The 15,472-nt window shown below is 52.3% G+C and overlaps 3 protein-coding genes and 1 non-coding gene across 4 annotated transcripts; 2 read left to right on the forward strand and 2 right to left on the reverse strand.

The window, feature by feature from the left end:
* Window positions 1-265: 265 nt before the first annotated feature.
* Window positions 266-586, forward strand: BO94DRAFT_547789 (uncharacterized protein; the record flags this gene model as incomplete). The annotated part of the gene is made up of 1 exon (XM_025613351.1): window positions 266-586. One exon carries the CDS (start codon window positions 266-268, stop codon window positions 584-586), a length of 321 nt encoding a protein of 106 aa, XP_025465570.1.
* A 2,328-nt stretch (window positions 587-2,914) lies between these two features.
* BO94DRAFT_t213 lies at window positions 2,915-2,986 on the reverse strand. The gene has a single exon. It is a non-coding gene; the product is annotated as a tRNA-Arg (tRNA).
* Window positions 2,987-4,730: 1,744 nt separating this feature from the next.
* Window positions 4,731-11,993, forward strand: BO94DRAFT_547790 (uncharacterized protein; the record flags this gene model as incomplete). The annotated part of the gene is made up of 8 exons (XM_025613352.1): window positions 4,731-4,749; window positions 4,815-5,971; window positions 6,033-6,234; window positions 6,300-6,431; window positions 6,454-6,774; window positions 6,836-8,300; window positions 8,352-11,214; window positions 11,277-11,993. The coding sequence occupies 8 exons, from the start codon at window positions 4,731-4,733 to the stop codon at window positions 11,991-11,993; spliced, it is 6,876 nt and encodes a 2,291-aa protein (XP_025465571.1).
* A 781-nt stretch (window positions 11,994-12,774) lies between these two features.
* On the reverse strand, window positions 12,775-14,695 carry BO94DRAFT_536794 (putative MFS maltose transporter). Its single transcript, XM_025612112.1, has 5 exons — window positions 14,442-14,695; window positions 14,122-14,379; window positions 13,816-14,064; window positions 13,461-13,767; window positions 12,775-13,407 (listed from the first exon to the last, which is right to left on the reverse strand). The coding sequence occupies exons 1-5, from the start codon at window positions 14,643-14,645 to the stop codon at window positions 12,827-12,829; spliced, it is 1,599 nt and encodes a 532-aa protein (XP_025465572.1). The 5' UTR covers window positions 14,646-14,695; the 3' UTR covers window positions 12,775-12,826.
* Between the last annotated feature and the right edge of the window lie 777 nt (window positions 14,696-15,472).

A 15,472-nucleotide genomic window follows, 5' to 3' on the forward strand; every position in this document is an offset into this window, starting at 1 on the left:
TGGAACTCAAAACTAGGCCTTGGCTACTAACCAGATCTATACTCAAGTAGCCATTATCAGTCCTTCGGGGAGACGAAACCCCTCCGAGTGAAGTAAATAAAACAGGGCAAGAATGATGGGGAAAGAGAGGCCTGGAGATAGATCACAGGTATAAAAAGGGCCAAGGACGCATTCCTCGCAACTATCACTTCTTCCAATCCTCTCAACCATCCTACTTCAATTGTCTAGACCCCCAGCTTGGAAAAGGCAACCATTGACTTCCACTATGTACGCCCTAAAGCTTTCCAGTATTCTTCTCTTCGCGGCCTCACTAGCCACAGCCTGGGAAATTCGAGCCTGGACAGGAGTGTATTGTGAGGGCAGCGAGATCTACGATGAGGCCACCACCGGTACCCAGGCCTGTGAGAACTTCGACACTACCAAGGATCTTCATTCTATCAAAGTCACCTACGCCAAGAAAAACGTTGTACCTCATATATTCTATGAAGAGGACTGCAAGGGTACCGTGTATATTCCTAAGACCGGCGTTTGCCTCTATGATTCTGGCCAGCCAGTGAAGTCCTACAAGATTATGGCGGCCAGCTAGTGAAGTCCTTCAACACTATGGCAGCGGTTCTGTGCAGGTGAGTGTAGCATATTATCACCCTATCATAGAGTATTGCGGTTTCTGACCTTCTATTCTCTTGCAGATCGCGAACGGCATTTTGGTTACTTTTCTTGACAGTCACGAGAAGGGGTACATGATTAGTGCCTTGATGAGTAGGATACTGTTTGCTGCAGGAGGGCTGAACTGACTGTAAATAATCATTTAATTTAGAATGGTGAATTCCAACCCGAGAAAGATTTGTCTGGAGGGATTAATCAATTTCTATTGAATCAAGTCTCTTAACTATCATGATATCTCTCTTGAATGCCCAGCTCGATCCTGAACGAAATTATTCACGTATGTGGTCACAGAGACTGGGTTTTGTGGCTCTCTATATGATCTATAGAAGTGTATTTTTTTATTCTTCCACGTTCGTCATTCAAATCTTCTATTAAAATATCTATCTATGTGAGAGGAAATGCCATAATCAGGCGCTATGAGGTATCCTTGAAGAGAGGAAGTCTATAGTTATCGAACATGTTCTATGAAAGAGGGATTAGATCCTACCAGAAGTGATTAACAACTCAATATTGTATCCTTTGAAACTGGTCATTTGCCTTGATCCACCATCGCTTCGATCCGAATGAGATAGTCACTTGAGAACAGATACCCTTAAATCCAATGGCGTCCAATGCAAAATTCTTAGCTTTGCTAGTTCTAGGCTGCATGGTCCTCTAGTCTAGAAAATGACAAAATGGTTCTCATGCTTCAAAAAAAACAAGAGACATTAGAAAATTGTATTGGAACAGGTTCCAAATATAGCTATGATGTAGCTGATTTTGGATCCCTATATGCAAATCTGGAATATATCTCCTGCCTGCATTTGGTGCTTTTGTAGTCTTATAACTTCCTCAATTGTTTACACGACACTGATACACCCTTTCCCAGGCTTTGGTCGAAAAAGATAGCTGACAATGGGCCGATGTATATGGCTACCACGCTATGAGGTGGATCGATCATACTCTACAGGACAGATCAAGTTAAAACCCTCATGGCCTCCAACTGTGGACCAGAACTGGCTGCTCAGCCTCATCTCTGTGAGTGCCATCAGCCCGCATATAATAGGATCCAAATACAGCTGCACTGATTGAATCAGCTTTATGTACTTATCTCCCTATCTACAAATTGGCAACGACCGAGCCAATAACTTGCTCGATTTAGACTAACTCAAGCTCTTCGGTGCCACTTCGGCCCCGGGCCTTGGTGGCACTTCAGGCATCATATCCGCTGGATTACGTACCACAGTGGGTCCCAAGTCCGACGGTTGTTTTTTCGATGTTGTTAGGAGGACCGCTTTGACACGGCAAATCTACGTATGTGAGGCTCCCTGGTTAACTCTGTAATCAATAGCAACCTGGGTATAATCTAAGTACTTCTGGGAGAGCCTCGCGATAATGACTAGTACTGATTGGTTTTATCTACCTGGTGGAGGCCAGCAATAATGGTTTTCTTTTTGTCAGTCAATCCCATTGCAACAAGATAGATTACTTTTTGGAAATCATGGGAGAAAACACTCTTGAGCTAGGATAGACTTCCGCCAATCGGAATCAAACGTTTGAACAATACTTGCTGGAATAACCAGTCACGCGAAGTCACCTTAGCTCCGGTAAAGCACTTGACCGGCCCCAAACCCATGAGGGACTCCTCAGTAGATTTCAGGTCTGGTCGGTGACCTTTTTACGGGACCTGAATATAGACATGCTGGAAGACGATGGCCTCTTCGCTCTAAGTAGATCCTGCATGGTCTGCGCACTGGATTGAAACAGAGGCTAAACGTCGCCAAGCTCTGCTGAAGGCGAAGTACCTGTTCTGGGTATCTCGGAGACCGGAGAACAAGGATATCAGCTAGGTAGGAGAGCGGGAACGGAAGCTGGAACACTAACATGATAAGCTAAATCCAAGACTGTAATCTTAATTGTCCACGTATCTGACTGTCTGTCTAGATGTTGAGAGCCTTGTATAAGTGGAAATAGAGGATTGAGGGAGATGACGTGGTTGGTATCTCGACTCTCCCTAAGTCTACGTAAATCGAGGCAACAATCAGAATCGAGGCTGGGTGAAAGAATTGGGAGAGCAGATTAAGAAGGCTCGATATTATTGGGGGACCGAAGGTAAAACGAAAAACAGACTGGAATCATGGACACTTCCACGTGTGAAGATATCCCGCCAGTGTCAGGGATCACATTGAAAGGGACATCAACAGTCCTGAACCCTTCAATTTGTGCAGCAATTGTTCTTCCATTGAATGGATGGAAGATGCAAAAAGAATGACCTACGCAGGATTCGAACCTGCAATCTCTTGATCCGTAGTCAAGCGCCTTACCATTGGGCCAGCAGGCCAATTGTTGCATGTTCAATCAAAGTTATTGCCACATAGACCTGCAAAAGTGCTCTAGGATGTAAGTCGACAACATACCACAGTAGATTTACCTTTATTACACCGAATACTATGGTGATAAAACAACCCTGCTATTTCTGGCTGGGTAAGCGGTGGGCTCAGCCCGGATGCAAGCCTGGTATATGGGCCATGATTGGTTGGGGTCAAAATATGGCCCGCACCCGCTGCGGGTTCAAGTTGTAGCCAAGATAGTGGCTGAACAGTACCACAATGGATGTTAAGCTCGGCTTTTCGATTCTTGAGGAGTTTCCATTCGATTTAATTGCAAGACCCAGTCTGTTTATGTCTTCGGTGCCCTGAAGTGATGGAAAAACCCCGATCGCCTCCGCAACTACGCCAAGATATATATATACTTGAGGATACGCAGTCATCCTAAGTGATTGGATATAACCTCGAGTGGTGAAAAGAAGGTGGGTAATATTGAAAGAAGAATACAGGGTTAGATCCGGGTTCCCGTTCGTGTCAAGTTCCCCACATCCCGAGTACTATATCAAGGATACCTCTGCGATCTAGTATTAGAAAAGAAGAATGCATGGCAGAAGGGTCACAGCCGCAGTGAGCAAAGATAAAGTGGCAGAGAGTCACGGGGCCACTGCATACTACTACACCTTTGTAAGCTGCGGAGATACAACATGAATGGCTGACTCAAGTCTCGCATTCTTGAGGCGCTGAGCCATGAGCATAATGTTCAGCCCAGCGTCGAAAGCACAGCCCCCCATTCAATGGCCTTGACGCCCCCGCAGAGGCGTGGCCATCTCGGTGTTGATGCATTCGAGGTGGGTTTGTTATGAATCTGCAGTCTAGACGCACAGGCAAGGGTTATTTGGAAGGATCTGGCCGCTGATTCGCCGGTCGATAGTAAATATCATATTGATCAGTAGCAATGCATAAAGTATGCGGAGTGGCGGTGTGGCGGTGTTTTACTCAAGCACTCGATCGAATGTCCACCAGTGTTAAAGTTGGAAATTCATCTCCAAATCTTAATAGTCACTAGTTCACAGGTTCCCATCACTTACCTGCATACTAGCTGGAGTTCTCGACATGAATCAAAGTTCGAAGAGGCGTTTCCCTACATTGTTGGATGGGTAGGTGAATAAATGGACTCACCGACATCGAAGTCCCAGAATCACTCCCCACCAGTTGAACAAAGCGACAGCCTGCCGTCCCATGATGGAAAGACGGAAAAGATATCGAGAAACTCAACTGCGGGGCAATCACACTACATGATGTACACCCAAGCGGGCATTGTAATGGACCTGACGTTTCATGCTGCAGTCACGGGGTCCCTCAAACCCAACATTGTGCATATGACTTGTACAATGCCTAAAGGCGCAGTTTGATGCCGCAGCATGCTCAGCCTGAAGGCGCAATTGGCGCACCGAATAAGCCGTACAAGCTTGTCAATCTTCTTTTCTCGGTATACTGGGGATGGCTTTCCTGACTCGGACGGCTGGCTGACGGCCATGGACATGTCAGATGTGCATCCTCAAAGCAGCATACATGATGCTTGGTACACCGCCAATTAATTGCGATAGGAGACATAAATACGAACAGTTCCGCTGGTTTCGAAAGCAGCTTCAGGTGTTTCACTCCTTGAATTCCATCTTTCTATAGTTTCCATTCATCCATCAAGCACATCAAGAACATCAAAATATCCAACTTCACTACTTGCAGAAGCTTCTCAAGATGTCGATGGCTTCGAACGGTTGGCTGAACCCTATCTCAACCCCGATGAATCGCGAAAGAGGAGCTAAGCTCCTTGTTTAATAGATGTACCGCGAGACGACCATCCCCGGGATGTGTCTACCACGCCAGCCGGCGTAGAGCACCCCGACGCGGGTTCCTCGGCCCACCTTCTCGTATACCAGGCAGGCCATGATGCCATGCATGACAGCCACTCCGCCCCAAACGATCATCACTTGCATTCAGATAGCTACCTCCCGGATTCTTCCCCGGGCAATGGGCGGTCAATGAGCCCCTATCATGAACGGACCACTTCGGAGGATGAAAGTAGTTCCGCCATCATCGATGAGCCCTCCACCCCCGAGGTAATCCGCTCCATCAGCCCCATACAATACAAGGACGAACGCGAGCAGCTGGCTGCAAGTGGCTCGTCACTCGTGACGTACTCTTCGCAATATGAGTTCCATGAGACGGTCCTCGATTCTCGAAAGGCGGAGGTCCTGAGCAGGGTGGGCTATTTTGAGAGTAACCCTAGGCATGGACATGGGTCTATTGGCAGAAAGACCGTCTCTCCTCCCTTCTCCCCCGCAAGGGATCGTTCAAAGGGCATCAACTCTCCAATCGACAATCTGAACTTTTCAGATGCTCCAGGATACGAGCCCGAACGTGTCAAAGAGAGCGATACCGCCCCACCGCGGCGGTCTCCAAGCTGGAAGCCACGCCCTGATGCTTTCCCCGCTGGGCGTCTGAGCAGTGGTGGGGATAGGGCTTTCTACAACCTGGAGTCGCCCTCGACTGGTCAGGCCAGGCCTTTCCGACCGAGACGAGGAGCGCGGCCCGCAACGCCCCCCGCAAGAATAATCCCCCGTCATGGGGGTCATGGTAGTCATGGTAGTCCAGGTGGGCTTGCAAGTCCGCCGGAGTGGACTGGAACTCCTCCCCATGGAGGTGGAGGGAGATTCAATCTGGCGAGATATGTCCTGGGGATGAAGCCTCGCTTTGCGACCGCATTGCCGACGGGGCTGCCCACCAAAGTGACGACGCTGAGAGAGGTTCAGCGGAGGATGGACGATTTGCGACTCAAGCTCATGCCGCACCGGGCCAGTCGGACGGATTGGATTCTGCATCGCGCCGACGGACTGGCGGAGGATATCGATGCTTTCATGTCGGCCCTTCGACCGGCGGATCCTGCAGTGGCCGACTGCTCCAATCTGGTGATGGCCTCTTTCTTGCATCTCATCCAGGTAAGTGCTTCGCGTGGATAGCCCTGCAGCGGAAAGACGCTAATGGGATGGATCTCAATAGCTCATCTCGGTCTCCAAGCGGTCCAAGTGGGCCAACTCGGTGGTTTTGGAGCAGGCATTCACCGTCCTGGATCAGATGGCGGTGATCCTGTACCATTTCACTCAGCACTTGGGGGTCCCCACCGCAGAAACCTCTCATATCGCCATCCTCGCTCTGGTCGAGGTGATCAACTTCAACTGGGACATTTTGCAAGCGGTCCAGAGTATGTCGTGCTTCACCGTGGCGGTAACATCGATAGGGCTAATTCCTAATTCCTCATGATAACAGACGAGCCAGTGTCCTCGGCGAGTATCGCATTCAGGCTACGGTTCAGAACACACCTCAAGCAACTCGTGGAACTGGAGGAACGGTTCTCTGTCCAAGTCTGGCGAGTTGCTATCGAGCGCTCTTCGATGGACTGTAAGTGTTCTTCCTCTGGAAGCCCTTAGGGATACGGATGGGGCTAAGGATCGGACTGCAGCCCACAAAACCGGGATAGAGACCATTCGAAAATGGCTGTCGAACGGGGCGACGACTGATCGGCCGATCAAATTCCACGCCTTCTCTGCTACGACTGATGCAGACACCGAGTTGCCCCTCAAGTGGTTGTCCGACCTAACCACCAGGTTCTGGCAAAGCCACAAGTCCATGCTGTTCATCATCGGGGAGGCGGGGACGGGCAAAAGTGCCTGTGTCAGGTCAATCTTGGATCGGTCAAAAAGTCGTTATTCGCGCAGAGCAAAGGTCCTCTACTTCAGCGTTGGTATGGCAAGCCCAACTTTCTGACTCTCGTCTGTCCATTCCCCCCCCTGACCTGTCTATAGATCCATCCCTCGAAGGCTGTCGGACTTCAACCGACCTTGTCAAAAGTCTCCTCCTTCAATTATTCGAACAGACAATCGGGGATGCTGCTTTCCTGCAATCCTTCCGTGATGTGTACGGCAATGAGGGCGATGAAGATGAGCGCCGCCTGTGGTCCATCTTACAGCAGCAGGCAGCTTCGTTGAGTGCCAAGTATTCTGGCGAGGAACTGCTGCTGGTCATCGACGGACTGGACAAGATTAAGGGAGACAAGACCCAAGTGTGCGTGTGGCTTCATGAGGTGGTCAAGCAGTCTCTGCGGCATCGCTGCATCTTCCTCTCTCGGCCGCTCTTCGATGGGAACTACGGAGCCGACAGCCTCCATTTCGAGATCGATTCCCGGGTGCTCGAAGAGGATACTCGCTTCTTGGTGAGGACACGGGTCCAGCAAATTGGCTTTTTGAAGAGAAACGAGAGGGCAGCCCGGTTCGTGGGGGAGCGAGCTCTTCAACGCCCGGTGGACTCGCTGCTTAGGGCCCATCTGCTGGTGGCCCTGATCGAGCTGCAGGAAAGCTACCGGGAATCCACTCTCGTTCTGCAGTCGATCCCAACCGCGCTCCCAGACTTCATTGATTTCATGATCCTGCAGGTCAAATTCGATGACCCACAAGTGAAGCATCTGCTGTCATGGCTGCTGGTGGCTGAGCGTGCCATGACACTGAGGGAGATCGAAATCATGATTGACCCACACTTTGCCGTTGGGTCCCTGGGCTCCAATGCCACTCAGTTCTTCCGGAAATCTTGCGCATCTTTGATCGATATTCGGCAAGGTTTCGTTCAATTTGTTCATCCCCTGATCAAGGAACGCTTGGTCCGGCTGGGTCACGAATCAACCATTTCATTGAGCCCTGGGGCGGCTCACCGAGTCGTCCTCTGGCGCTGCTTGGAATATATCCAACATCGCTTGCCCGATGCTGGCCCGAGCAGGTTGACGCTAGAAGAATCAGGTTCCTTGGGCAACCAGATCTTGGCTCGTGTTGCAAAGGATCCCCTTCTCGAATACTCAATCCTTCATTATATCAAACACTATGAAGAGAGTCAACCAGATAGCATTTCTGAATTCCGGAAGGTGTATCTCGACTCCCCCCTGCTGGCACAGCTGGAGCACCATTACTGGAAGTTACACACCAGCGATGCTCTGGAGCACAAGCATCTTCAGGCTCTCGATTTCCGTAAGGCAGTTCATGGTGGGCGCAGTGTCTCGGTTGTGCAGACGCTGATCACTTTGTCAATGTTGTCCAACGCATCTGGACGTCGAGCAAAAGCCGTGACTTACCTCGGTGAAGCGTGGTGTCTAGCGTCCAGGTTACCGGACCAGGATAAACCTCTCTGCCGGGAACTGGCCATGGAGTACAGCAATCTTTGCATTTCTGAAACGACGTCCGGGTTACAGGTGGGCGTGGACATGCTCTGCGAAGAACTATACGAGTGAGCTTTGCCCCTTCTGACGCCCTCTGATATGGTACTGATTGCAACCAGATTCCTCTGGGACCTCGAACAAGAAATGGGCACCCAATTGAGTGAGCGTGCACTATCGCAGGTGGAGATACTCCTCCAAATCTACCAGCACAGGAACAAGCGAGAACAGATGGCGGGATTGCAGCGTCAGCTGTATGAAAGGGCGACTGTAACATTTGGTAGGTCTGATATCCGGACCTTAGACTACGCAAATCGTTTCGCCGAGGTTCTGTTCACTCTCAATTGCCATCACGAGGTAGGCAATCTATGTGAAGAGCTCCTCATTGAAATGCGCGATGAGATTGAGGTCTGGGACCATCGTCACCTTCGGATTCTCTTCCACCTCGTCGAGTCGTATGATAGCCAGGGACAGCAACTCCAGGCCGAAACCGAACTACGCAGCGCATGGCAGACGCTCTATCGCGCCACCGTTGATAGGACGAGTCCGGATGCCCGTCTGGCATTTATCCAAGTGACTTTGCGACTGGGAAAACTCTTGATCACCTCTTTTAATTACCTCGAAGCCAGTGAGATTGCCATCAAGCTCTGGGCGGCCCTCGAAGAAGACACATTTCCAATGGACGAGACCACTCGCCGGGAGCTCCTGGCGTTGAGCGACTACTACATCCAGGCTGGCATTTATGAACCGGTCATCCCTGTCCTCGTGGAGTTAAGATCTATCTACCCCGATGGTCTGAGCATCAATACTTACGTTGAGGCTGTCCGAATCAGCATCCTCTTGTCGAAGTGCTATCGACACCATCCCCACCGTGGCGATGGAACGGAATTCCTTGTCGAGCTTGTTGAGGCCCTCCTCCTCATGGATATTGTCAACGAGCACTGCATTGATGTGGTCGCCGAGCTAGTTGATCACTATAAAGAACGGCGTGACTGGCACGGTGCAGCTCCCATCTGCTACAAGGTGCTCGAGCGCGTCTGGCCCGAGCTATGCCAATGGGAAGATTACGATCCCACCATTCCTGAGGTGCTAACGGAGAGTGGCTTGAGAATGGGTCTGGTGTACGCCAGACTGGTTGTCAGTCAGAGCTCCAAGGATGAGGCAGCCGGCGTGCTACGCTTCGTCTTCACCTCATTCCGCGACTCGGATCGAGTAGGTGATATGTATGTCTTCGAAGCCGCAGACCTGTACTCCGAGGTTCTACGAGATGCCGGACACATGTCTGAGGCGATCGATGTTTTGCAGTCGCTTCACACCCAATTCCCCGAGCCCTATGGTGCCCACCATGACCAATACAGCCAAATTGCCGAAAAGCTGGTGGATCTGTACCAGATGACCGACATCCAAAACGTGTCCGAAGACATTTTGTTGAACATTGTTGAAAGCTTCGGGCACGGTGAGGGCCTGTGCCAGTCAACATGCTTCAACGCCGTGCTGGTTTTGATCCAATTGTACGAAGCGAAGGACCGACCCAGCGAGATGCGCACCTGGTATGAGCGACTGTGGGGGGCCATGATGCTGCACCGCGGCGCCGGCGATATCACCGATGATCAAATGTTCGGGGTTCTGCAGAAGTACTCGAGCTTGTTGCTGTTGCACAATCAGCATGCAGAGGCCATCCAGATCACGCGAGAGCTGCGCACGCTCGTGTCGCGCGATAGCATCTGGCTCACCCAAGTCGACTACGAACTGGCCCTGCTCCTCGAAGGGGATCAGCAATACCGCGAGGCCGTGGATCTCTACGAAGGGATTTGCCAGAGTGACATGGAGATGTCGGAGGACCAGCATCAGATTCCGCCCTTTGTAACTGAGGCCACCGAGCGGTTGTCGCGCCTTTACGCCCAGCATGCCAGCCTGGCCGGTAGGGCTGAGGAGATGCTGCGTCGTGCATGGCAAACAGCTCTGCGCAGCAGAGGATGCTCCGATGACCACACTGTCGCTTGTTTCCACCGGTTGATGGACTTTTACGGCCAAGAGAGCAGTCGCACCGGCCGCGCATGGGCCCAAATGGAAGAGTTTATCGTCCAGATCATGATCGAGGAACTCAATGAGGAACGTCTCTACGACTGGGCCTGGACTTTTTCCAAACTCTATCAACAGTTCGGCGACGTCAACACTGGATTGCAACTCCTGCACGACTTGCGTGCCGAGCGCGCATTCCTGATGTACCGGACCGAAGTCCCAGTCCCACGCATCGGCGAAGCCAGACTCTTGCTGGTGGATCGTCGATCATTCATCCTGGTCAATACCCTAGAAGCCCTCTTGATGGGTCGACCCCAAGCCCCCGTGCTCGCGGAGATCATCCAGGAAGTTCTGACCGAGAGCGCCCTCTATGAGGTGTGGGCCAATATCAAGCGCGTGAAAAGCTCTCTGCAGACTGGCCTCACTGTCAGTTCTCGACTCATTTTCCTTCTCCAAGAGCGGGGGCGTAAATACGAGGCGGGTGCACTGCTTCAAGAGGCATGGGCGATGTTCCAATTGCACACCCAGCAAGATCTGTCACAGTCTGGAGTCGTCTGGGCATTCTTCAATGACTGTCTCCACGAACTCCACAAGCGCCAACCCACCATTTCTCTTGTCACCTCCCTGGTCAACGCTTGTATCGAGCTGAAGCGCACACAATACTTTGCAGGCTGTTTCACACTCGCCAAATGGGCCCACGAATACTTGACGCGCGATGTTTGGGGCTCCCAGACCAAGGAGATCACCCGGCTGGGCTTCAGACTCGTCCAGGCAATCCGCTCAGACGAATCGGCCTCCCCGATTACGATTCCAGGGGATCTCCAAGAGCTCACGGAAGAGCTCATCATCGGACTCGTCTACCACGGCCGCAGAGACTGGATTGACGTTACCGGGCTCTCGTTGGGGGAAGTCAACATTGTGATACAATTCCTCAGCGACAAGAACGACATCGACTGCCTCGAGGTACGTATTTCTTTCCTCGCCCTGTTTGGCTTAACGGATGCACTAATCCTACCCCCCTGCAGCAAATCTTCCAATCCCTCTGGAATGCGCGCATCCTGCTCGACAACTGGCACCTGAACACTACCGTCTCCATCGGGCTGCGTTTATGTGAGGTCAAGTTCGCGCGCGGCCAGTGCAGTGAAGCCCACGACCTCATCGACGACATGCTCTACAACCTGCACGACGTGTACGATGAGTGGGATGAGTTGCACCCGCTCATCATCCGCTGCGAGAACCTGCGCGCCAGGTTTCACAACCGCCAGGGCCAGCATAGCCTCGCCCTGACAGTACATCACGACCTCCTGGCGCAGGCAGTGGACAGACACCTCTCCCATGGGCCCGAGGACAGCCATGAGGAGCAGGCCTTGACCACTTCGGAAGCGTGGAACGACATCATGCTGGATCAGGTGCGCTCTCTCAAGGCTACATATGAGCTAAACGAGGGCTGGGATCTTCACGGCGCCGAGCACTACCTGAATACTCTGGAGGAGGCATTCAATCTGGCGGCCGGCTCGGCGGCATGGGAACACTGGCAGACGCTGGAGGAACCGTCCACGTGGCAGCCAGTGTGCCCTATCCCGAAGGCAAGTCGAGGAGAATCGGATACTACCGGTCTGAAGGCCGGAGACGTACACGGGCTGTGGGTGGTGCCTCAGGATTGGACGATTCCGGAGGATGAGGCGGAAGAGTCAGCCCCAGACCCTACCGTGGATTATGGAGACCGGTCATGGCAACTATAGTCTCATCATTTTGGTTATCCAGGTGAGATCGAAAGTAGCAGGATGTCAGAGCTTGACTGAAAATGGGACAGCCATGACTGTAGAGGCTCGTCGTAGATCTGTGGGGGGGTATTGTCCCAGGAAGTACTAATTCCTGGATGGAGGATAAGTATGTCGGACCTTTATTCTAATTTGTGTGTGCTCAGATTTTTCATTGCTTTGAGATTATGTACTTCCTACGACAGTTTAATGGTCACCGTCTGAAAATATTGCTAACTTTGGTGTAGATATACGTTAACCAGGGACTGATATAGGTATTCTTGATCTGATCAGACAAAGTACAAGATTATTGTCAGCCCAGTCCAGTAAGTATATCACAAATCTAACTACCAGTATATAATATAACCCAATCAATATCAATTCCGATCATCTTTTAGACTGAGATCCTTTTGCCGTGTGGCTGATAATGCAACGGACGGCTTTCAAGATCATATAGATACGTTCGGATCAACAGCTTCTTCAGCATTGTCTGAGGAAGGGACCTCTAATCCATATCCTCTGCAGCCATCCTGTAGTCAATGGTAAGAGGAAGGCAGTTTACTATATAGGTCCATCCGAAGTGACGCCAGCTTACCTGCATGTTAATTACTTCACCCAGAACAGATGCCAAATCTCAAGAAAAGGTGGCTTTGACAATACCTGGACGGTCCCTAATCAGCAGGGCTGACCTATGGACTATTACGGCATATATGATACTAGAATATAAGCAACGGAAGATTATTGTTAATGCCTGGTGATAGAACACAACCCTCAGCGGATACACAGGCTTCGCTCCTTCGTGTACGTTCCCTGCCTTACTCGTTTTCTTCCACCCCAATGACGGTCGACTTGAACTTCCGAGCAGAAATCTTGCGATTGAACAGGATGTCCGTTTCACGGTACGAGCGGTTCTTGAGCTCGGGCAAGAAGAAGTACGCCATCACCCAGCAGAAGGTGGCGGTACCTCCCCAGACATAACCGCACTTGCCGGCCAGGTTCCACCCGGTGGTGTTGAGCATCCTCGACGACAGATAGATCATCGGAATCTCCGCAACGTAGTAGGCGGCACGACCGACGGCGGTGCTCAACGCGCGAAGACGCACGGAGGAGGTCTCGGAAATGATGGTGTAGGAGATCGGCCCCTGTGTCCCGGCGAAGACGAAGGAGATAATGACTCCCAAGCAGGCCTGGGCATAGTTGGTGGCGTGGGTCTGGGTGACAGAGGCGCAGATGCCGAGAATAAAGAGGAGGGTGACGTTGGTGGCCGTGCCCCAGAGGTAGATGGTTCGACGGCCGAACCATGCGCTCAAAAACCACGAGCATCCGTTGGCCACGAATTGCAGACATGAGTTAATCAGATTGAGCTCGAACGCCTTTCCGGTGGAAATGCCGGCCTCTACATGGGGGGTTAGTTGGCTATGCTTCATATTTCACACAGGGGCTACTCACGCTCGAAAAAGTAGGTGGCCTGGTTGGCAATCAGGTTACCCGCGAAATTCTGGGACGCGTAGACCAGGCAGGTGATGATGGTTCGCCTCAAATCAGTTCCCTTCAACAGGTCGAGGAGAGTCGGCGCACCACCCATCTCCTGTTCGATCTCAATGGTTCGCTCCATCATGGCCAGGGTCTGGTGGGCTTCTTCAGTGTCTTTGGTGCCGAGGCGCTGGATGGAGCGAATGGCCTCCTCCTTGCGACCGCGGCGAATCAGCCACCACGGAGATTCAGGGGCGAGAAAGACGAAGATCAAGAGGGGGGTCTGGATGCGTCAGCATTCGTAGCCACACCATCTGGAAGGGGGGCTCACTGGGAAGATCCACTGCAAGGCCAGAGGGGCTCGCCAGGCCCACTGGTCGGCTCGCCCGTTGTAGCCATAGCTGGCGGCGGCGACAATGATGGAACCAATTGACCAGCTCATCTGCAGAGTGGCGGTGCAGGCACCTCGTAGGGGCAGGGGCACGATTTCACTGGCATAGGCGGGGGAGTTGGCGATGAAGAATCCCCAGGGAACACCTTCAAATGCTTGTCCGATCACCAGCACTGTGAGGGACTCGGCCTACATCGATCCAGTCAGACAATCCACTGAGCCACAAGACGGCGCCGGGTGACTTACAAAGAAGGAAATGAAAATCGCGCCGTTCATCATTATCAGAGCCAGGATGGTGGTCCAGCGGTAGCCCAGGCGGCTGGTGATGGGTCCGGCCATGAAAACCCCGATAAAGGCACCGCACTGGCCGGATTGGAAGAGCGCACTTTGCCATCTAGTGGGGATGACATATTCCGTAGCTGAGACTTGGACCCCGTAACGTGCTTGGAACGCTTTCAAGGCAACAAAGTTGGTGTTGAGGAACATGTCGAACGATTCCATGACCTACCAGGGATCAGCTGCTGCCCTTGCACGTCGGGGACGAAGTTCCAGGACGATCGACTTACAATGGTAAAACACATGATGAATGCCCACAAGCAAGCCCAGGGGTGCTTCTTGGCCGCTTCCCATACACCCAACTCATGTTCACGGTTCTCGCCATCAAAGGCCTCGTGCAAGAGATCGGGGTTGGCCAAGACCTCGGAGTGTTGGATGTCGGCCTTTTCATCGCCGTGAAACTCCTCCTTGTGCTGAGTGGTATCCACCGACATTTTGGGATTGTCCGCCATGACCACGAGTTTGACGTGAGTGGAAACAAAAGCAAAGCAAAGCGAGGGGGGAGGGGGAAGGGGAAAGAGGGAAGAAGGGGGGAAAGACAGGGTCTTATAATCTTTCTAGGGCTGGGGCTCCTTCCGGTCCAGGGGCGCTACCTCGCGCCGTTGGGACTTTTGCCCCTGGTCTTCCTGTTTTCCCGACGCCTTGAGAACGTCACGGTACCACAGGGTAGTGCAGGACAAGAAATTACCCGAGGCTGGCCTTGTGCTGCACCAATGACACCTCGAGGTGCTTCGAAAATACCCCATTGGCCTGGGGCTCTCAAGACCGAGGGGTTTGGGACTCGGGTGACTGGATGACCGGTGAATGGGGGCGCTTGAGTGGCCGCTGGTGACTGGAGGGAGAGATTGGTGAATCCAGCAGGGCATCACTGGAGGACCACGTGTCGGATGAGCGGTGCATGGCTGTTCTTCCTCCTCCTCCTCCTCCTCCTCCTCCTCCACTGGGGTTTGTCCATCTTGGGAGGGGGGGGTGGATCTCCCCTCTCACCTGGGGATGCGGGGCCCCGGGACAAGAGGTGTCATCCGGTGCTTGTTTGACGACTCTCCTCGGCCACTGATCTTGTCGTCTGCCTTACTTCAATATCCCCAGCTGGGGTGGTGGTTGGTGGAATCTTGGATGCACGGCCCTGCCCGGACGTGAATCCTGGCCAGCCTCGGGGGGTACCGTGATTGGACCCTCGCCAGACCTAGCAAAAAGCTTCGTGGCTCATGTCACGTCGCGTGACTGGTCCCCAGATTTTTCATCTTCCCTGGCCGTTAGC

The sequence above is a fragment of the Aspergillus sclerotioniger genome (genome assembly GCF_003184525.1).
Source record: "Aspergillus sclerotioniger CBS 115572 chromosome Unknown BO94scaffold_20, whole genome shotgun sequence".
Taxonomy (NCBI): Eukaryota; Fungi; Ascomycota; class Eurotiomycetes; order Eurotiales; family Aspergillaceae; genus Aspergillus; species Aspergillus sclerotioniger.